We start from the raw sequence: 22,147 nt of genomic DNA, 5'->3' as shown, positions 1-22,147 counted from the left end.
GTTCTGAATTCCTTAAGAGAGTTTCAAAATTTGTCTTGAAAGTGTGTTTCATATTAAAGGCAGATAGATGAAATCTGAGTAGCATAAATGGTATAAAACCTTGATCGTCTCAAAACCTTCAAAATAGTTTTATTTTTTTATGTAAGCCAAAGAAAAGCACAAGCTTGAGATTGATTTCCTCACTCTTTCATCTTCTCAAAGATTATGCATTTCTTGCAAAATTACACTTCACCCAGATAAGGCTGAAGCATCCAATGCACAGATGAAATCGAGCCAATTAACATTTATTAGAAAGATTAATAACCATTACTTCTCCAGAACACGCATCTCTCTAAATTTATTTCTGATCTCTTTCGTTTAAAGATTGGCATTTCAGGGGGATACAGAAGGACTAATACGTTTAGAACATCCATTCCTCTGATAAAAATCATCATTAATGCTACTGATTTTCCGAAAGTCTAAACAGGATCATTAGAGTAACCATACAAATCATCAAATTAAAGGTAAATCAAGAAAACACGTACGCTAAAAGGTGCTATGTTTTGCCACCCCAAAGGTGGAAAAATTTCTGATGTCAAGGCCCTCACTGAGACCTACTACCTACAAATCCTTAAAAGCAGCAACTCTCAACCAGGGCATTGCAGCACCCTGGAGTGCCCTGAAATCCTTTCAAGGATACCATACAATATTAGCACTGTTAAGTGTGCGTACATGACTCAGAAGATAAATCCAGAAATTTAACAGGAATCTAGAGTGTCAAAGCCATTCTGACCCGATTGGCTAAGTACAGACAGTCAAAAAGCCCAAGGCTGAATAGAGTCAATCTTGGCAGGTTAGTCTAAGCTGCACAGATTGAACCACTAAGCAAGTGAACAGACATTCACTTTTGACTCTGGAAATGCAGTCACATGCCTGCAGGTGTCCCAAGCCAGAAGCCAGGGGATGGTAGAGCATGCTTCTCTGCTTGGCTGGAGCAGACAGCTTAGGCCAAGACTAGCCCACCTACCCTGCGAGGAGGGGTTTATTGAGGTGGTGCAAAGCATCCGGAGATGCTGGAGGACTGAGTTAATTTGAATCTGGAGGGTATCTGGGACAGAAGTTCAATAAACCAATTTAACCGAAATCAGATAAGTCTGATATTACATCCATCCAGGTTTATCTTAAACAAGTTTCGACCAGTTTGAAAATGGTTTGTGCGCACTGAACTTCTGCTGTGTTATGGATCTGAACCAGTTTCCAATCATTTATGCTGGTTTATTATACCAGCAATTTCTGTCCCTAGTAGCCTGGTGGTCTTTCCCAGTCCTTTGCAACAGAAGAAATGCTCAATTTTTTTTTATAGTTAAAAAAAAAAAAAAAAAAAAAAAGAGTGAAAACTAAAAGTTGGCATTTTTAAGGGGTGCCTTGAGTCTAAAAAGGCACCGCTGCTTTAGAGTCCAACCCCATCCCCCTAGATCTATCACCATTCACTTATCTTCAGCATTGTAGTGCTGTTCATCCCTGCAATATCAAAACACTTTCTATTTAAGATCAAATACAAAGTCCCAATGAGCTTCATGGAATCTCTGGCTTGTCTGCCTTATCACAGTTAAAAACTCTGCTTGGGGAAACATTTCTGCAGAGTGGATGTTAATTAATATGGATGGAGCACAGAAGAAGGGGTTGTCTCAAATAAGTGGATCACTCACCGCGATTAAATGATGATGATTTAGAGAAGGATAATTAAGCAAGGAGATAGGAATAAAGAACTGAGGTCAGCTACAAAGCCTCAGCTTTCGCCTGTTTTCAAGCATACTAAAAGGTCTGCAAACTTCCCTGCAAAATCTAGAGTGACCCAGATGAAGTTGAATTCAGCAGGATTTTGTCAATGTGCAAGCTTGTATTCACTGGATCAGTCTCTCAGCAGATCTGAAGAGTCTATTCAGCAGAACAGAAGGTCAAAGCAGGCATGCCCCAATGTACTCCGCAAAACAAGTGTAGCAAGCATTTTATTTCCACATTAAAAAAATTAATCTCTGCATCTTCTAAAAGTTCAGAATTCCTGAACAATTTCAAAATGTTTTGAAAGTTTGTTTAAAGTGGTTATCAAACTTCCTAGGACAAGGGTGGACAAAATGCAGCCTGCCAGGCCATTCTATCTGGCCCACAGGGCCCCTAAAAATTTAGAAAATGAATATATATCTGCCCCTGTCATGCGGCCCTCAATGGCTTGCCAAAACTCAGTAAGCGACCCTCTGCCCAAAATAATTGCCTGCCCCTGTCCCAGGATCACAGAATCCTTTCAGATTACTTGTGTTGCAAAACCCCTACCTCAACCCTAAAGACTGATACAGAGCCAAAGAGACCTAGCCCAGCAACACCACCTCTCAGCCTGCTTTTCTATTAGCCCCAATCCTTCTGTGAAACCCCGATGACCCATCAATGAACCCCAGGTTCCACAGAACACAGCTTGAAAACCACTGATCTATTGCAATGACTTTCAGGAAACCAGTAACAGCTGTTCCCTCAATTTGTTAGAGTTCAAGAACACTTTTTTTGGGATGCAAGCCAGCTAACATTACCAAAGAGCTTCATGCAACACAATTTCCAAAACTGCTTCTGCTTTAAACAGAGAGCAGTTACAATTATAGTGGAGATTGTTTGCTGACCAGTACTACAATGAAGGAGGGTTGGAAATGGACAGAATTGACTTGGATTTAGATCCAAAATTTAGGGTTTGTGGAAAATTTCAACTAAACTAATAAACTGCATAGATTTAAAATCCAACTACTCCAGCATGACAGCAGGAACATGACAGGAACTAGAAACATGAACCCAGCTAGAATATTTTCATTGCCCAAATAAAATAAAAGCATAAACATTAATATGTAAATCAGGATTTAATAACTTGAGTTACTGGTAACAATACAGTATTTCAGTGTTAAAACATCAGTGTAAAATATTATACTGTGAAAGATTGCGAAAAACCCTTCAACAGAAGTTAATAGGATCCTTCCTTAACAATTTACTTAAGAGTATCAAACTTCTTTTATTCTATACGGGGAGGGAAGGAAGGTGGAATACCTTCTTGTTCTAGAGTTTTTAGCAGGTCTTAATTTGCCATTAAAATTAATCCTTATAATCTCAGGGAGATATTTGCACACCCTACATGAAGTTTAATATTCTAGACTAATACATTGTTCTCATTACTGAGAAATTATAATTCAGTGGTCAATATTTGATGTTTAAAAGATCATCTTTGTCATTCTGTTTTGCAGCAGTTTTATTCCGGTCTGTGTTGCAAACATAATACATTATACACTCACATACTTCCTCCTGGCTAGAGTTAGCAAACACAGATACTGAGATTCTCAGTAATCGGTGAAGGAAATTGAGAAACCAGTTTCATTTGTATTCTTGAAGCTTTCTGATTTTAGCTGATGAGACTACAACCAAATTATACACACTGAAATTTGACCTTGTATGCTAATGTAGCTCCATAAGAGTCCCCAAAATATTCTTTAGGCATGTCTAGATTCATTTTCCACCTAATGTCATGAAAAGTATTTTAAATAAATAGAACAGAATTATAAGGAATGAAGAAAAAAAAAAATCAGTATAACCGAGTCACTTCCAATGCATCTAAATCCCATAAGAGTTCATTTTGTTAAATAGGGAGCTTATCAAGTACTTTTTCTGCAAAAAACAATTGCACTAATACCTAGAAAAATGCCATCTTTGCTCTGTTGCATATTTCGGAGGTCTCTTTATAAAGTCAACACTTGCAAGACTGCTTACATTTAAATGTATTTGAATTAAAATTTGAAATATTTAAATAGCATTCAGGATTGCATCCACATCCTGAATCATTGCTTCCTGTGTACCAGAATTTAAGTCAAGTTTAACTGATTTCTTTCACCTACAAAATAGACGTTCAATACTGGCTTTCCAAAGGACGAGTATCATTTTTCCACAAGCCTCAAAAGATAATATGAGCCTTGTTTTTAAAAAGCAGAATGACTGACAAAAAAAATAAAATAAAATAAATAAATAAAAAAAGCATTTTCCAGAGTTATGGCTACATAGAGCATGGCCAGCACTGACTCACCCTCCCTTTCCTGCTTAACTAAAGCTGAAATTTTAAGTGCTGATTAAGAATCAAGGGTGGAGCTATGATTTTGAAAAGATCTAGTATTTCCAGGGCTGTGAAATAGGAAGAGAGAAACCAGAAGCAACTAGAAGACAGCAATATTATCCTAAGTTTAGCTGGCTAGTGGAACATCAAGACCATTAAAAAAAAAAAAGACAATCATTAACACTTGTGGAATGAAGAACAATAAGCCATCAAGTCAACTGAATCCTTCAGCTGCCTGAATTTTAATGCCAAAGCTACTGTACCAAAGGGCAAGACTCAAAGCAAGGGGGGGGGGGGGGAGCAGAAATCAGCTTTCCTGCTTAATACACACAACCTGATTTTGGAGGACCAATTCTCAGGGGAAAAGTGTACGATATATATATAAAAAATAGCTGGTTTGGGTTTTTCTTTCCCCATGTTCCTTAACAGTGGATGGAGAAGGGAAGAGAGGCTAGAATAGCTCAGGAGAAAGGAGCAGGGCAGGGAATACCTGTTCCTAAATGAAGCATTTGGGGAAATAGGGGGCTGCTGAGGGCCAAGGAGCCCATACTCCTGCCCTTGCTAACAGATGACACTATGATGCAACAGAAAAGGTAGGCTGACACCCAACACAAGGGAACTTTTTGCTTCATGGAATATTTGGCAGTTTCTGAATGGGGCCAAATAACAGGCAGTCAATCCACTGACATCATTTAATCAGTCAGTTGACCAGCTTGCCAACCCCCACGCTGAAGTCCAGTTTCAGATGCAGATTATCAATACACTGGACTGGATGGGATGATGAAGTTGGGGCTGGTCCTGCTTTGATCGGGGGGGGTGGACTAGACGTGACCTCCTGAGGTCTCTTCCTACCCTCATTTTCTATGATCCTATGGATCAAGACTTGCCTGTTCTAAGCAAAGTATTTGCATTACCAGGAAGTACCACTTTAATCACAGCAGTTATCAACTTGATTTTAGAGGAATTAGATAATCCTCAAGAGTCCAAATTCTTTACTTCATGATATGCAGCTGCATTAGTATGAATATACATACAAAGCAAATTAAAGCATCCGACACTGTAAAACACACTTCAATCCTTTAATTGATCACAACAGTATTCTGAAAGAAGCTACGAGGAATTTAACAAATGTAAAATACATTGTAAATTTTGTATTTATTTGCAGTGGTCAGATGTGTCCAGAAAGAGAAACATTATATTTATAAACTGCTAAGTATATTTTACTCAAATGGTACATTTGTTCAAAATGGACCTGTACCAGGAAGAGTGCCAGGGAAGCAAAACACATTTACCAGTTTTGCTTGGCAAGTGACATTCAAGAATTTCATGGGTTTAATCACAAAGAAACTTCATTCTACTCAGGGGGGGAATAATTCAAGAATACATGTCAAAATGGCAACTCCAAGAAATGTATTTTGGTATGTATTTTGACAGCAAAATCAAGAACAGAAGTCAATTCCCTCAGGCAACAGAAGGTGACTTTAAAGGTGACCCAATTCTTTCAAATGAAAAAAAAAAAAAATCCAAATGTTTGGGACTTACATTTTAAAAACAGAAAGAAAGTTTTCTTCTCTTTCATTTTACCTGGAAAGAGACAGGTGACTGGGGAATATTAACAAAGAAGTTACCAGCAGTACTTTTTAAATTTGTGTTTAAAAACACGCAAGTCAACAGGTTAACATACTTGGGGAGAAGATCTACATTAAAACTATCCCACTGAGGACCTCTCCATAAAACAGGAACCCAGACTTGTTATGCCTGACAGTACTGTGGTTCAAAATATTTTTTTAATAATGGTTGTTCATATAATAACCCACTGCTTGCTTTTTTTCTAATCCAAATCTAAGTGCTCTTTTGTTACCTTCAGTAATTAAAGCAAGTCTGCGTGACAGCAGAAAGGACATTGTATACCATCAACTTAAACCAAGTTTATAATCCTTATGATAGTGAAGGCCAGTCACACACTGAATGATATCATAGATTTCATAGACATTAAGGCTGGAAGGGACCTTGGAAGATCATCGAGTCCAGCCCCCCGCCCAAAGGGCAGGACGTCAGCTGTATCACTTCCAGCTATGAGTCACACTTGTTTATTATGAGAAACACAACCAATTGGAGAGTGCTCCATTCCAGCTATATTAACACCCACTTAATTTCCTTACTAACCATTTTGAGACACAAAAATATCCAACACTGGAGGGGAAAGGGCAATTTACTTATGAACTAATTGCAAACAACACTGACAGTGAAGGAAAACCTCAACTAACCAGATGAGCTTCCACTGCCTATGTAATGAACAAAGCTTCCCATAAAAACATTTAATATGATTCTAAAATATTGCTCATTTTTAGCCTGTCAGCTCATAGTACACCACTGTCAACACAGTGACAGGACAGGTAGAAAGAAGGCAGAACAGGGCTGCACCTTATAGACTAATGAGTCAGTTTATAAGGCAGTGGTTCTTGATCTTGCATCCCTTAGAAAATGCCAGCTCTTTACTCTCACTTTTTTGCCTTAAAAAAATAAACTAACAGAGCAGTTATTCTGTTGTAAAGAATTCAGAAAGATTACGACTATGGATTTTTATTTGAACTCTTGGGGCTTATCTTGTGAATCATGTTTGTAAACCTAACACCGCTAACATCATGTGGTCCCATGCAGTACCCTTGAAAGGATCTCAAGACACCCCAGGGTGCCATAGTACCCTGGTTGAGAATCAGTGCTATAATGGTGCCACCCTGCCCTGACTTCTGCCTATCTTCAGACTAACACAGCTAATTACCTCTTTCCATTTGTATAGATTCCCTCCACTGGGATGTTGCTAGCCACATGCTTCCTGTACCTTCTCCTTGTTAAAGCACATCCTTAATGCCCGATATTTTTATGGAACCACACTTCTCTGAATTACAAGCACTTTTAGCATGGACCTTGATGCTGTGAAAAACCTCATTTTTCAGAACAGATACTGCCATTTTTTAATAAACTGGTGACCACAAGTTTCCCCCCCCCCCCATTTTCTGTCTCCCCGCCTCATAACTGGTCCCACAATTCAGTCTTTTTGATGCATGTATCCAGTTGAATGCCACCCCTGCTGTTCATTATGCCACAAATGAAATGCAGTAAGAGGCTGAACAACATTTCTGCACTAACAGCCCTGAAGTCATTTCAGTACAGGGAAAATCTTTACTAATCTGTAACTAAGAGGAGGAGCCGATTTGTGTACAAGTGATTTGCCAGAAAAGGGCAATAGTGATGGTGCCATTCTCTACGGCACAGAACAGAGGAGGCTGTCTTATTTAATCTCTCCCTGTGGCAGCATCAATGAGCAGCAAGGAACACAAGAACAGCTCTCGGGGGAGCCAAGCAGTGTGTCAGCAGCCTTTCAAAAGGCTCCCCTCTCTCCAGCTTCTCCTTAACAGCTGTCATGGGTACCGCATGTCTCAGCAACACCAGGGAACAGACTAGTGATACAGAAGCAGCATCTAGATCACCCTGTTTTATAGCTTCAGATGGGGGAGGAGTATACTCAGCAGCATGGCGTTCTGACAAAGGCCTCCTATATACAGCCACGCTCCATGCTGGGCCCAGCACTATCCTGCAGACCTGTGTTTGATAAATCACACTTCTAGAAGTTAGTTTTAATAATGGGGGAGTAACCAAAGCATAAATTAATGAAGTGCCCCTGCATTAGATGTTCACAGCCTCAATGACACAAGCTACTGGGCAAGAGGGACCTATGGCCTGACCCAGTAAATGGCAGGTAAGTTCTACAGACATCTTTATTCTCTTTCAAAATTTCTTGAAGCTCTTCCCTCAAGCTTGCAAAATGTGGCTTTAAATGATTCTCAGGTCCTGCAAGACTTTCCAGAAGTTTGTTTTAAGAAATTATCAGCTTTCCTAGGAAGAATCTTTATTTACATCGGTAAGGAAAGTCTCTCTCTGTTGGTTGTTTTAAAGCCCCAGAAGAGAGAAAGATCTTTTACCTTGGCAGATGCCTGATTTACCTTGTGGCCAAAACAAGTCATTTGTCCCAAATATGCCCTATTCTGTAAGGATTTGTTTGAACAGACTGAAAGCAGAAAGCAAATGAAAGTCAGTTTTGAGGGAGAGCCTAACTTGCTCACTGCAACAAAATTATAAGAGGCTAAACTGTTTTTTCTATCATTCCAAACCTCAACACCCTCCCTTGTCTCCTGTGCAATAGGACAGTATGCCAGGGGCCCTTTCTACTTGTCCCTGTTCTCTGGAGAGCACTGATCAGCATGCTCTCCTTCTTGGTTAGCGCACAGTCCTTATCAGACCATCTTTTGTGTATTGTTTCTAGTTCCACCAAGTCCTTGACAAGTAACTTCTTTGCCTTTGCAGGGATTCAGGCACTGAAAGAAAATTAACAATAGCAACTCAATGCACTCAAAAGTAGGTGGAATAATGATCTCCTTTAAAGATCTTAACAGGCACATGACAAACAGTAACAGTCCTGTCAATTAAAACTCCATATTCCCTTACCCGTAAGGCTGTTTCTCCAGTCTTCTACACTAGTTACATTTCTAGTACTTTTCAAGTTACTCCTGTTTTTCATTTGCCCTTTAGTTTTAAATATTTCCCTTGCAATAGTCGCAACTGATACTGCCTACAGTCCCTGCTCGGAAGAAAGTACAAACCTCAGACACTCCTCGGATTTCTCTATTGAGAATGACTTCCTTTGGAGCTGAAGAGGACTTAATTTGCAATAAGGAAATAGTCACTTATTCAGCAATGAAGGTGGAATTTGAGCAATGTAAATCTCTTGTCTCAAGTAATAGTAAAAAAAGGGAGAACAGCTGCTCATTCAATCCATCTATAGCTCCTTTCAGCAGTTAAAACTACCTCCCCACACTACAGTATGGAGGACTTCTACACTGGGCCCCTGGGTCAGCCTATTATCATTACTACTGATATGTAAATGTTTTCCAGTCAGAAATAAGAGGATCATTCCCCTCCCTCTAAAGATAGTTAAATAAAGGCCTTCTTATTCGGTATACTTTCTCTCTGTGGAACTCCACCTGTCCACATTTCTTACTGTTGATTTAGATTTATTGCTATACACTACGCATGAAGAAAAGATGCATTTTTTTTCAATATTTTTTAGGCCAAGGTAAAAATTCCATGAAGACTTCATATTCAATTTCTGCCCAATTAAAATTCATGCTGGAACAAGAAAAGATAGGCTTCTGACTACTTCTAAAGTATGACCAAGGCCAAAGACATATGATTACATGACAGTTACTATATGACAGTTTTAAGGAAAAACAATTAACTGGCAGGGGAAAAAATGCAGTCCTGATCAAAGGAAAAGTATAAGAATAATTTTATCATCTGGGTATACTGCAAGTATTCATACATTTTTATGCAGATTTTGTCCTAGACATAACAGCCACCTCCAATAAATCTAAGCTAGCTGTAACAAAGGCATGGTCTGAATAGGAGGCAGAGCATCAAATTCTCAAGTCAAAAGTCACTGCACCTCATTGACCCAGCTTATTCAAATCCTTGCATTTTCTAAAGACACCCTGCACCCACAGTACTAGACAATACTTGCCTCAAAGGGACTAATAAGAGTGTAAAAATCTATGCAAGAGCTAAATAATATTGTTTTTTAAAAGGCTTCCTGCTCAGCAGACTCCAGATACAGAACCACGTGTCTGGAATAATTAGGTCCCTATTATGATGGCCCAGAACAGGCACACGATACACTTGCATCGTATGTTTTTGTCGCAGATCAATTCCACGTCTCCTGTTAATCAGGTGTACTGCAAGTGCACACAAAACAGAAACCTACTGTGAGAACTTACTCTGTATACCATAAAGGTTACCTAGCAAAGAGTACCACAAAGTTTTATTCTAGCCACAACTTCTACTTGAAGAACACGTTTCCTAAATGAGCCAAGAGAGGCCGAAAGGACGTGAAGACAGAACAGGGCAGGTTATTTGCCTTCCCTGTTTGCAGGTCTTCTTTTTCCTAAAATGCTGTACTGGTAAAACAGAAAAACTGCAGGGATTAGAACATAGCTGCATATATTCCTTAAAAGTAAAGCTGACCTGCTGAACTAGCAAAGTGTCTAATACCTTTATGCCACCTCATCCCAGCACAGGGGGGAAAAATCGTGCTGTTGCAATAAGTTGCTCAAGAGTCTCCAGAGTAGCCATTGATTTGGGGTATGTCTTCACTGCAGAGGTAGCTCAGGCTATGACTTGGGTGCTGCCCCCCTCCCTTATTCAAATACAAAAACCACACACCTGAATTTGGTGGTATTGTAAGCCCAAGCTACCTGGCTTGGCTTTGGACAAAGCCTAGAACTCAAGGACTGTTTGCATTTCAGGAGAGAGCCACCCCCTTTGTAACTAGGATGTAGGGTTATCACAGGAGTGCCGACAGCCCTCCCAAACCTTCCCACAACTTCTCCCCCTGCCCAGGACAGATGCTCTCACTGGGAAATAATCAATACCTCAGTTTCTTGCAGGATAAAGCACCATGTAGTGTGCTCATAAACGCACTAGCAATACCAGGTGAATGTGGTATTAATGAGAACACAATAACTCAAGCCCAACTACAGTGGGGCTGCTCACACCCAGATGTGAGTGCCAATCTCCCAAGCTAACCCTGCAGTGAAAACGTATCCTTGGTGTTTGTCAGGGGAACAGAGATACTAGTTTAATTAGCCTGTGTGAGTGATGGCAGATGACAGCTCCTGCAAAATGCGGAGCTGCCCTAGTCAAAGAAAGGAGCTAATGAGGTTTATTTTAACCAGAAGATGCTGTGCAGCCTGACAAGAAAAAAAAAAAAAATGTGGTTTCCTGGCATTTCAGTAGATTGATCTTAAAGGTAACTCGTTCTCTAGAAGGTAAGTATCAGTGCACATAATAGAAGTTAACAAAGAAAGGATTGTGCTATAGAAAGTATATCGAAGCACTCAGATAACAGCCAAGACAATTCCTTCATTTCATTCAGATATTTTTATTTAACATCCGCAGTACGCTCTGCACAGAAGTTGCTAATTCATGGAAAGACGAAGACAGGCGGAAATGTAACCAGCCCCACAACATTCTCTTGCAAACTTCACCAAAGTTTTCCTTACATATTTAAAATAAAATGACTCCAACTTTAGGAAGTAGCTGGCTGGTAACAGTTTGCTATTACACAGGTCCTGCTTTGGCAGAACTGGAGGAAAATAACATGATGCCAGTCATTAATGCTACACAATGAAGGCAGAGGGAATCTAAGCTCTGAAAGCCTTTCAATTCTAATAGAAGCACTTTCATGTTCCTGCTCAAAGCAGTGAGAAGCCTGCTCAGGGGAACAGCCAGTATGTCAGTTCTCCTAAGTTTTGCATCTCACTGAAAAGTAATGAGATAAGTAAAGCCCAAATAACCGAGCAGGGCATACTTAGTTCAAAATACTGTATGGAAACCCATGAAACTGGCTTCTAAAAACAAAACAGCTTTATCAAGCAGGACAGCAGATAGAAAGATCTCTTATGTTGAATGATGAAGTCATACTTGCTAGACATTTTTTAAAGGGGTCACTGCCTAACATCTCTTTTCATGGTTGCCACTGGTACAGTACTACTCCCAGTGCAAATAGGGGCTTAAGTTATGACTGAGATTTTTGAAGCTTGTTTAATACAGGCAATTAACTCCCAATGATGTTCCAAGAGATCTGGATGCCTAAGCTCTAGTCTTGCAAAAGCATGATGTAAAACCATGAAGAAATCTCTTCAGTCCCCGCAGAGCAAGACCTAGTGAACTCCATTTCTAGGGAGTTTTGTCCAGCAGTATTTTAGTAAAGAAAGTTTAATGGTCCCATGCATTATGATTAGTACAGACAGCCTGACTTTAGACAAACCTGCACAAAGAAAGAAGGAAAAGCCATTTTAAAATATTTCCTTACTTTTTCTACATAAAGACTTTTGCTAACATATCCTACCAGTTCTGCCCCTAAATAGCAGCAACAGTCAGAAGACAAGTAATGAAAAATGTTAGATGGAAAAAATCCTAGACAAGGCCAAGAAATTACCTCTATTTATAAAGCTAAATGTTATCAAACAGCAAATACAATGACTGACAGTGTTTTGGAGAGATTCAATCTTCAATCTGACCTTTAGACTAGGAGTTTTGAGACAAGACAGTCTTATGATTTACCACTAGACTTATCAGTGTCTCAGGGATACTTCCTAAAACTTTATAAATAAAGGAAGAGCCTTCATGGCTACTATTATTAAATTTAGATTACATTGCATTGTCACCTAAATACTGAAAATCACTCATATCACTGCCAGTTGTGAAACTTTGTTTCAGTCCCTAGCATTTGAGCCCCACTTAGCTTTGGGTAAAACTGTTCTAAAATCACCTGAAGTGGGAGAAGGAAGACAAAATGCTTTGCACTGTTCAGCCCAGAGTTACGGAATGATTATGTAGCATCTTTAACAGTGTCCAAAGGAAGCATATATTATGGAGGATACACAAAGAAACACAGTACCATTAAGAAACACACAATTCAACTGATCATGCATCCACACAACATATGTGGCTTTATACTGAACGCACAGATGCCAGTGAAAGGAGTTACTTGCCAAATATTTATTTCAGAACTGAAAACAATACTCAGTCCTGCCATAAAGTCTTGGGCAGTGTTTTTTGACTTTTATGTTAAAAAACAAAAAAAGGCTCCCCTTGGCAAATACCAGCTCTTAACTTTCACTTGTTTCTTGAGTCCAGAAAAAAAGAAGCAATTCTTCTGTTGCAAAGAACTCAGAAGACCACAACAGATGAGGATGTTTCTGACATTGTGGATTCCTATCTGAAATCTCTGGGTTTATCTGGTGCATCAGATGTAGGCGTCTGCATGCTTAACAGTTTTAATATTATGCAGCACCACAGAATCTGCAACACCCTGGTTGAGAATCACTGGCCTAGGGGCAGCATCAGGATCCTACGAGCTTTCAGACTATCCCCCCAGAGCTAAGAGAAAAATTTACAGTGCATATATAGTATACAGTGCTCAGTACCTTACTGGGCCTAACTATACACTAGGACATTGAAATCCACACAGAATTAGACAAGCACCTGCTGTATATCTTCAATTTTGAATGGAATAACAAAGGCTCAACGAACTGGAGCTAGACTGTTTTCAGTGGTGACAGATGACAGACCAAGGAGCAAGGGGCTTAAGTTGCAGCAAGGGAGTTTTAGGTTGGATATTAGGAAAAGCTTCTCACTAGGAAGATGATTAAACACTGGAACACGTTACCTAGAGAGGTGGTGGCATCTCCATCCCTGGAGGTTTTTAAGGCCCAGACTGACAAAGCCCTGGCTGGGATGATGTAGTTGGGACTGGTCCTGCTTTGAGCAGGGGGTTGTGACCTCCAACCCTGATTTGCTACAATTTCTATAATGAACTGCACCAGCACAGTAAGGAGGTATGTGTTCACATAACATACTTTTAAATATATTTTTGACGTGATTTAATGAAAGCTGTTGCTTTCATTAAATCCAAGAGGTTGCTGGTTGTTTTGCTGTGAGGGGCTCTGCACAAAAAAACAGCTGTATCTTCTTACGCTATCAGTTCAATACCAAACAGCCTTTAAACTGCATTATGAAATGGAAATGTTCAGACGTAGACACCTCCGGTAGACACCGTCACACACTGTAACATATCAGCGTGTGACAATCAAGTCTGAAGCTATCTGAAAGTCAAACGTTTACGGAGAGGTATACCGCCTTTCATCCTGACAGCGGCAGCGAGGTAACAATATCCTACACAACCCAGCTGTAGTTTTCCCAACCGAAACATACGACTTACGAACACAACCTATGATTTGACTGCGTGTAAGCGACAGCTTTCCCACAGCCGAGACCACCTTGAGATTTCATTCTATCCTGATGTTACAACGAAACACTTCTGCCTTCCTCCCGCCGCTCCGGGACATCCCGAGCTCCCCGGCTAGACGCTCGTTCACGCGCCATCACTCAGGGAAACGCTTCACAAGAAACTTTCTAAAGCTACGTCTGGACTCCAGCGGCTTCCTCCGCATCCCGACCCCCACAATTCGACCGGACCATTTTCTTCTCCGATAAGCCCGTCCTCCGTGCCTCGTTCTTGGCTTTCCATCAGGCTCCCCCCCGCCCCAGACGGCTCATCAATAATCGACCAGAAAATATCGAGTGGTGACATCCAAGTCCTTTTCACCTTAAATCAACCGACGGACGGACGGACGGAGACCCGGGGGAGCGCGGCGAGGGGATACGACGGAAGCAGTTCAATTACACCTGAACCCATTTCCCTCAGGCGTCCACCTGCCCCCCACGCGCGGTCCCGGGGGTCTCCCGGGGACGAGGCTCCCCCTCACCACGGCCTTCTGCTGCCTTCCTCCTTTCCAGCGCGGCCTGCATCTTCCCCGCCAACATCCCCTTTCCCGCACCCGCCGGAGGGGGGGGCTGAGGCCTCCAGACACGGGCTGCAGAGGGGCCGGAGTCGGCCCCGGCCCCGGCTCACCTCGTCCTCCTTGTGGTTGCGGATGCCGCGCACCAGGTCCTGCAGGTTCTTGTCGAACATGCGGTCGATGCTGCCCTTCACCATCTTCAACGCCATCGCGGCGGCGCCGGGGCCTGCGCTCGGGCGGGGGGAGCCGGAGCCGGGCCCGGCCGGGGGTTGCTGCTGCTGCTGCCGGGTGTCTGCGGGCGGGGCGCTCACATCCCGGGCGCCGCCGGACGGCCCGAGCCCGCGGGGCGGAGGAGAGGCAGGAGGCGGCGGCGGGAAGCGCGGTGTCTAGCTGCAGGCTCCGCTCGGCCTCCGAAGCCCAACAAAATGGCGGCCGGTCAGCTGAAGCCTCGGCCCCGCCCCTCAGCCCTAGCCACACCCACTCCGCCCTTGCCCCGGCAGCCTTTTAGCCGGCCTCCATCCCCTGCGCCCTCTAGCCCCGCCCCTACGTCCTATAGCCCCGCCCCTTTTCCACGAAGGCAGGCGTCACTGTTCCCTCTGCCCCGTAGCCCCGCCCCCTGGGGAATCTGGCTTCCATGTCACGTGGCCGCCGGCGCCCGCGGGAGGTGGCACGTGATCGCTTGGAGGAACGCCCCGGCTTACGTGGCTGGGGGGGGGGGTTTGCTCACGTGACACCAGGGTTGTGGCGCGAAGCTGCAACCCCGGGGCAGTGACACCGTGCAGACGTGCGCCTGGAGCGCGTCCTCCCCAGCACGGGGCTGGGCCCCACAGAAAAGGAGCGCTGCCCAGGGGTTCCTGAGGAGAGACAGGCAGGGCAGGGCTCGGTCTGTTCCCTTGGGAAAAGAGACGCTGGAAGGGGCATGAGGGGCTTACAACAGTGGCTTCTTTGCTTGCTCCTGTGGCCATATGGCTGAGAGCAGGCGAAACTTGGGGGCATCTGAACCACCAGGCTAGGGCCTGCATGTAGGACGCTCGCCAAAAGATTTTGGAAATACATGAAGCCCCAGGTGGGAGTGGAGGATGTTTGCTAGTAGTAGGGCCACTTATGGCTCTGGACTGCCTCACGGATTTGGACTTGATTTGGATTGGAATATGAAAACATTCTTAAAAAGAAACCAGAAAAGTTCCCAAACTGGGGTTCACAACCCTGAATTCGGTGGCAACATCAGCAGATGGGGCTGTGGGTTGGGAGTAAGGGGGGTCATAAATGGGGTCATCTGAGGAAAAGCTTGGGCAACATTGGCTTCTCAACCTGGAATCACAGAAAAAGAGCAGAAAAAGACGTCAGGGGGTCGCATCTAGTCCAACCCCCAGCCCAAAGCAGGACCAGTCCCAACTGCATCACCCCAGACAAGGCTTTGTCTAGCTGGGTCTTCAAAATCTCCAAGGATGGAGACTCTGCCACCTCCCCCTTTGGTGTTTCACTTTCCTAGGGTGAGAGTTTTTCCTAATATCCAAACTAAATCTCCCTCGCTGCAACTTGAGCCCATTGCTCCTTATTCGGTCATCTGCCCCCACTGAGAACAGTCCAGCTCCATCCAAGTTGGACCTCCCCTTCAGGGAGGTGAAAGCTGCTATTAAATCCCCCCTCAGTCTTCTCTTCTCCAGGCTAAATAAGCCCAGTTCCCTCAGCCTCTGCTCACAAGTCATGTGCCCCAGCCCCCAAAACATTTTTGCTACCCTCTACTGGACTCTCCAATTTGTCCACATCCTTTTTGCAGTGGGGGGCCTAAAACTGGGTGCAGGACTCCAGATATGGCCTTACCAGTGCTGAATAAAGAAGAATAATCAATGCGCAAACATAACAGTGAAGAGAAAGTTCATATGGATTTAAAATTGATTCTCTCCCAAGACAAGAACAAAGAATCACAGCACAGAAGAGGAAGCAGTCCATTTAAAATAAACACAAGGCAGAATTTTTTCCACCCAGCGTGTCATTAAAGGGGGGAACCCATTGCCACCAGATGTGGTGGAAGTTGACTATTGAGCCAGATTCTACGTGGACTTGGGTGCGTTCTTGGAGGAAAGGGGTATTAGTTGCTATTGAGGGGGTATGACCTCTGAATCATAACTTCCTAGACTCTAAATGCTGGAAGCTGCAACTGAGAGAGGAACAATAGGAAAAACCTGTAGTCAGACGCAGACAAAACTCTTGGGCTAAAGGTGATATCTTTTATTAGACCAACTAAATAGCAGCAAAAAAAAATTCTTTGCAAGCTTTCGGGTCCAAACATCCTTCATCAGGCAGAGGGTAAAAGTTCTCCCAGGTAGAAAAGAAACTTCATGTTGCACAGGGGGGGTAAAGGGTGGTGTGGTTCCCCTGGCTTTCAAAGACCCTTTTTTTAAAAGTTGCTCTGTGAATATGCAGGTTAGGCAAGGACAAAGCTCCAGCAGGTTTCTTCCCTGGAGGTGTCAGATGGGGAGTTGAATTCTGCTTATTTCCTGTATAGCAATGGAGTTTACATTTCACTTTCAGCATCTCTTCTTTGCTGCTGTTGATACAGGAGACTGGGTTAGATGGACCTGCGGTCCCATGGGCTGTATATTTGACAACCCCTCTCCCAGTAAAGGATTACTCTTGCCCCCTTTCAAGTCAAAAGAAAAACTCATATTTATTTGAATGGGTGAGAAACAAGCCTTGGAGGATTGTGAAGGCTCTTGGTTGGCAGAGAATCTGTAGTGAATCCTCTAGGATGGTGCTTCTCAACCAGGTGCTACTAGATGTTTTAAAGGGTGCTGTGAGGTGTGAGGAGATAAGTGAGGTGTTAGGAGATAAGCAGATAATTAAGTAGATAAGCACAGGCTCAGGCTTGTTGCTGCCTGGATGATCCCCACCCATCCTCACTGCCAGATCCCTCTGCAAGGAAGTAAGCCCTGTAATCTGTAAATTAGTTTTTTAAATTCACTCAATTCACAAAAGTTATAGCGGGGTGCTTCAAGTCCAGTGAGGGGTGGCTCAAGTTCGAAAATGCAGAGAACCATTGCTTGAGGAAAGTCAGAATTCACATTCCTGAAGAACGTGACCTGAAGAAGAATGCATTGCATTAAAAGGGGTTTCTAAGTCTGCGCTAACCGTGCAGCTGGTCCAGTGAAAGATACCAGCCCCAAAAATCCGTTCCTGCTATTCCTAATATTTAACAATGTTGGGGATAAAATGAACCCAGTGTTTCTTTGGTTGTGTAGATCACAATTAAACATATAAACTGCAGACTACACAATTTAGGTGCAGAACTCAATCTGGGTTTCAAACGCCCCAAACTTTGAGTACCTAGGGGATTTGGTTCCTGTAAGAATTGGGCCATGGACTTTCCTATTTGCTTCAGCCCATTCTAAAGATCTGAGCCAGAACCAAAATCTTAGAGCCCTCCATCTCCAAACTTTGGAGGGCTTAAAATCTGCTTGGGAACAGCCTTAATTAAAACCCTAATCCTAACTGTAATCATTGTTATTTGTCAACATCCAAGGACCTTCACCTTCACAGCTCTGGATCACGTTGTACCCATCTAATGTTAGCACCGATGTTACGTTATAAATAATGTCACCTTCTGATTTTGCCGACATAACTTTTTAGCAAGCGTTCTCTGGAGATAAATGCAAGGCATTAATGCCAGTACAGTATCTCCTCCCACCTCCGTCCCATCCTCTTCATATTTCAGTTACAGGCTCCAGTATGAGCAATTCAACATTTGTAGGAAGACTCTGAGTCTTGCAGTTATAACTCAACGGAAAAAAATACCAAATGCATAATGAGTTCTGGTTTTCTATTTCTCAGGATAATGGGAACATCGAAAGTATGACAATTATAAATCATTAATTTTCTGATAGAGATGGGCCTGAGTTAGTGAATTTAGATCCCAATCCAGTTTTTTCCCCAAGTTCAGGAACATATGGCCTCCATCTTTTGGTTCAAGGCCGTATCTTATATTGTGTATGTAGTATGAAAATTCCACCTGGAAGATCAGATTGGATCTTAGCTTTAATTTAAATTAAACACCAGTCTTTAACAAATAAATAAATAACGCTCAGTTAAAGGCAAGAGGCAAATTATCCTGGCCTCTTGCATATTGCTTGGACTATCACACATATAACATCACTCTGACATTACCACTCAGTTAACTAAGTGATTTGAGCAAATAACTCATATATGATTTATTAAAACAAAGGATCAGATAAATTAGAAATAAGAAATTCACGTAAGAAAAGGCTGATGAGGTCTCAATTGGATTGGTTTGCAATATTTCAAATGTTGCTATTTTGATTTAGAAGTGGGGAAGGGAGGGGAATAGATATAGCTTCTGCTATAGTTTTCCCCATGTTTTGACCCATAGTCCCATATAATCCCTCTGTTCATCCAGTTCAAAATGATTCTCTATACTTTTCTATCTGGACCTTTCTCCAGTCTAGCTTAAAATGGACCGGATGACTTTATCAGTTATGTAAATTGATATCCCCACGTAACCTGATGTGCAAGAAAGAACATGAAAGCAGCAATATTAGGATTGAAGGTTAAAATGTGATCTTCCACAAAAGCTGCATTAGGGCTGTCATCCAACAAACCACTTAAACATGTGAGCAACTTTGGCAATGCAAGCAGACCCATGGCAGACAATAGGATTGCTCCCCTGCTTAGAGATGCACACATCCTTAAGTGCTTTGCTGGTCCAGTGCCTAATTCCTTTGATAGGCCCTATTGAAAAATGTGTTGTATGATCACCATGACATGGTTAATTTCTAAAAGTCTGCTGCTTCTAGGAACAGTGAGTGTCCAACTCTCTGAGGCAGTTGACACGTGGCAGATGTTAGTCTCACAGTTTACCCAGTACTGGAAGGTGCTCGGGTATTACAGTGAGGAGCGCAATATGCAAACTAGAAGAGAAGAGGTGATGGAACCTAGCACTAACCAAAGAGAGTTTCATTAACTCCTGAGGGCTCAGGTAGACATGCTGCTGTTACACAGGTGTCAGGCTTGGATAGAAGGGTTAAAAGAGGAAATAGTGCTTGGCTGAGGAGAGCAGACCTACAGCTGGGCCCAGGAACTGTCAGTCAGAGTCCCCCTGAAGAAAGGCATGACAGGTGTGGGACTGCTGCTGTTTTGAGTGGCTGCTGTCTGACGGAGCCTCTCCTTGAGCAAAGCAATTCTCTATGGAAGGTAGGCCAGCTTTTGAGACTTCTTTCGTTTTGTTCCTGAGGATTTGCCTGTGGTTGGACTGAGTGACGTCTGTCTGACAGGGGTGATAGGTAAACCCCCCTTGTCTCTCTGCTTCACACAGATGGCTTGGTAATTGTTTGCCATGAGACCTGGGGTGATGTAGGTCATACTGAACTTGCCTGCTGCTTGGCAATGGTCTATCTCAGGGGCGGGCAATTATTTTGTGCGGAGGGCCACTTGCCAAGTTTTGGCAATGTGTCAAGGGCCACATTTCCCTCTCCAGCACAAGGAAGCAGGAACAGCCCCACAGTCTCAGGCCAGAGTCCTGCGCTAGGCAGGGGCTTCTGGTTGTGGGGCAGAGCTAGATGGGCCTTGCTGCTGGGTCCTGCTGCCGGCTTCCTTTGTGTCCTGCTGCCCCAGACTTCTGTCATCTTTGACAGGCAGCCAGGAGCAAATAAATATTACATTTGCTAAATTTTTTAGGGTCCCCTGGGGCCGGATAGAATGGCCCGGTGGGCCGGATCCAGCCTCCGGGCCATATTTTGCCCACCCCTGGTATATCTGCATCCCTATGGTCTGCTGCCCCCAAACTCTCAACTACCATCAGCTACTTTCGTTTTATCTAACTCTGCTATAAACTGGGGAATAGTCATCTCCTGCACATGAGGAAACTGAGGCCTGGAGACCACGAGGTAGAACCACAAAGGGACAGATGTGCATGAGCCACAGTGCCTAACAGCAGAGAAAGAACTGACCCCTTTGGGTTGTTGCATGGCTAAGCCCATCTCCATTTTTATGAGTCGTACAGGAATAGACACAGATTTGCTGGTCTGCAAGAGACTGTGCAATAGGTTCTCATCATCAAGGGGACAGAAGCAAAGACTTACCTCTCCAAGATACTCCAACCCTACACCAGTGTAAATGAGATCTGAATATGGCTCAGTACATATTAGTAAGGAACAAACATGTTGAAAGCATTTTGTTCCTCCGGACAGCCTACTTCTTCAACCATTACTCACTGGAGCAGGCTGAATTTTTGAAGAAAGCTATACAAGCCCTTATCTTGGGTGGGGAAGGATCATTTACATAAGGAAAAGGGTGCCAGGGTGCAGTTTAATTTCTCTGAACAAACAATCACTTGCTAAGCTGTTCCAGGACTCCTTCGCTCCAGTACACACAGAGATGACCTTTACAAAACTGATTCCTTGTTATAAATAACGTCACCCCCGTCCCAGCCAATATGAGGGAACTGAGCTTTGAAAGAGAGAACAAGGGCCTGTGGTTTGAAAAGGGCTTTGTCAGGAGGGGAGGTCACACTCTACAGCAGCATGAGTTTGTTTGCAGAGTGGAAGAAATGTTGACATATCTCAGAGGGACAGGTTTTTTTGCAGGTGAAAGGATTAAAAGTCACCTAATGAAAGGTGTAAGAGGAAAATATGGGTAAAGAATTGTATAATTCAGCATCCCAATTGTATAATTCAGGCCCAAGGTCAAGTTGCAGTGGAGAGGTTCATGCATCTGGCACTGTGCTCCTCAATCATCGTGAGACAGCCTTTGTGACTTTACCAGCAGAAATCAGGGGTGTGGGTGGGCAGATTTTCAAGTGCTCAGCACCAGAATTTCAAAGACGTGTGGCTGCCATACAGACACTAAAACAAGCAGCCAGATTTTTATGCTGCTCAGCATTTTGTTTGCTGGGCTACCGCCAAAATTAGGTCTTCATTGATTACAGCGTGGGATGGGGAGTCAGAGAAGCCTGTGCTGCTCCCAGCTCCCGCAGGCAGGCTTCTCCAGTAGTTACAGCATGTAACTGGGAGTCAGGACTCGTGGGTCCTATTCCCACTTCTGCTGCTGACTCACTGAGTCACTCTAGGAATATTGCTTCATGATCTCATATCTCACTTTCAAAGTGTGCACAACAGAGCAATGAGCTAAACTCACTGCTAATTGAATTGCTTTGCTCTTGCAAAGCTGCTATAGCCAAGGAGACACCAAAGGGCTGCATGAGCCTCCACTCTTTCAGTTCAAGGCTGAGTCTCTGCCCGGAAGATGGGATGTTCTGAAGAGGGAGAGGCCAGAGTAGACCATACTGTCTTCAAACCAACTCCCTGCTGGCACAAGCTCCATTTCGAATGGAGTATGACAGACCCAGGACTGTCCAGTCTTGTGTTGAGAACTAAGGAAAGGCACAAGCCACTTCAGCCTAGAACAGCAATGAAGCAGGATGACAGCCCCTTGGATGGGGCATGTAGAGGAAAACAAGCCAGTAGATGACAGCAATTCATGGAACATGACAGATTTCTCCCTCAAAGTGATTTGTAGAGGAGAGGGAGCGGCTTAAAAGAGATGCCTGGCCTTGGCAGACCCAAAGCCATCTGGCCTCCAAGAACTGCAGGAGGTGGCACAG

General features: G+C 43.3%; 1 protein-coding gene across 2 annotated transcripts in view; it reads right to left on the bottom strand.

Moving 5' to 3' along the window:
• Positions 1-14,958, bottom strand: part of AP3D1 (adaptor related protein complex 3 subunit delta 1) — a 76,142-nt gene extending 61,184 nt beyond the window's left edge. For both annotated transcript variants that reach the window (XR_001372377.3, XM_014599820.3), the window contains exon 1: positions 14,646-14,958. Coding sequence is in view for 1 of the 2 variants with exons in the window: in XM_014599820.3 (XP_014455306.1) it covers positions 14,646-14,741 (96 nt within the window). In the remaining variant the exon portion in view is untranslated. The remainder of the gene's footprint in view (positions 1-14,645) is intronic.
• Between the last annotated feature and the right edge of the window lie 7,189 nt (positions 14,959-22,147).

This window comes from Alligator mississippiensis, chromosome 16 (assembly GCF_030867095.1).
Source record: "Alligator mississippiensis isolate rAllMis1 chromosome 16, rAllMis1, whole genome shotgun sequence".
Taxonomy (NCBI): Eukaryota; Metazoa; Chordata; order Crocodylia; family Alligatoridae; genus Alligator; species Alligator mississippiensis.
This window is presented reverse-complemented; position numbering and strand designations above follow the sequence as displayed.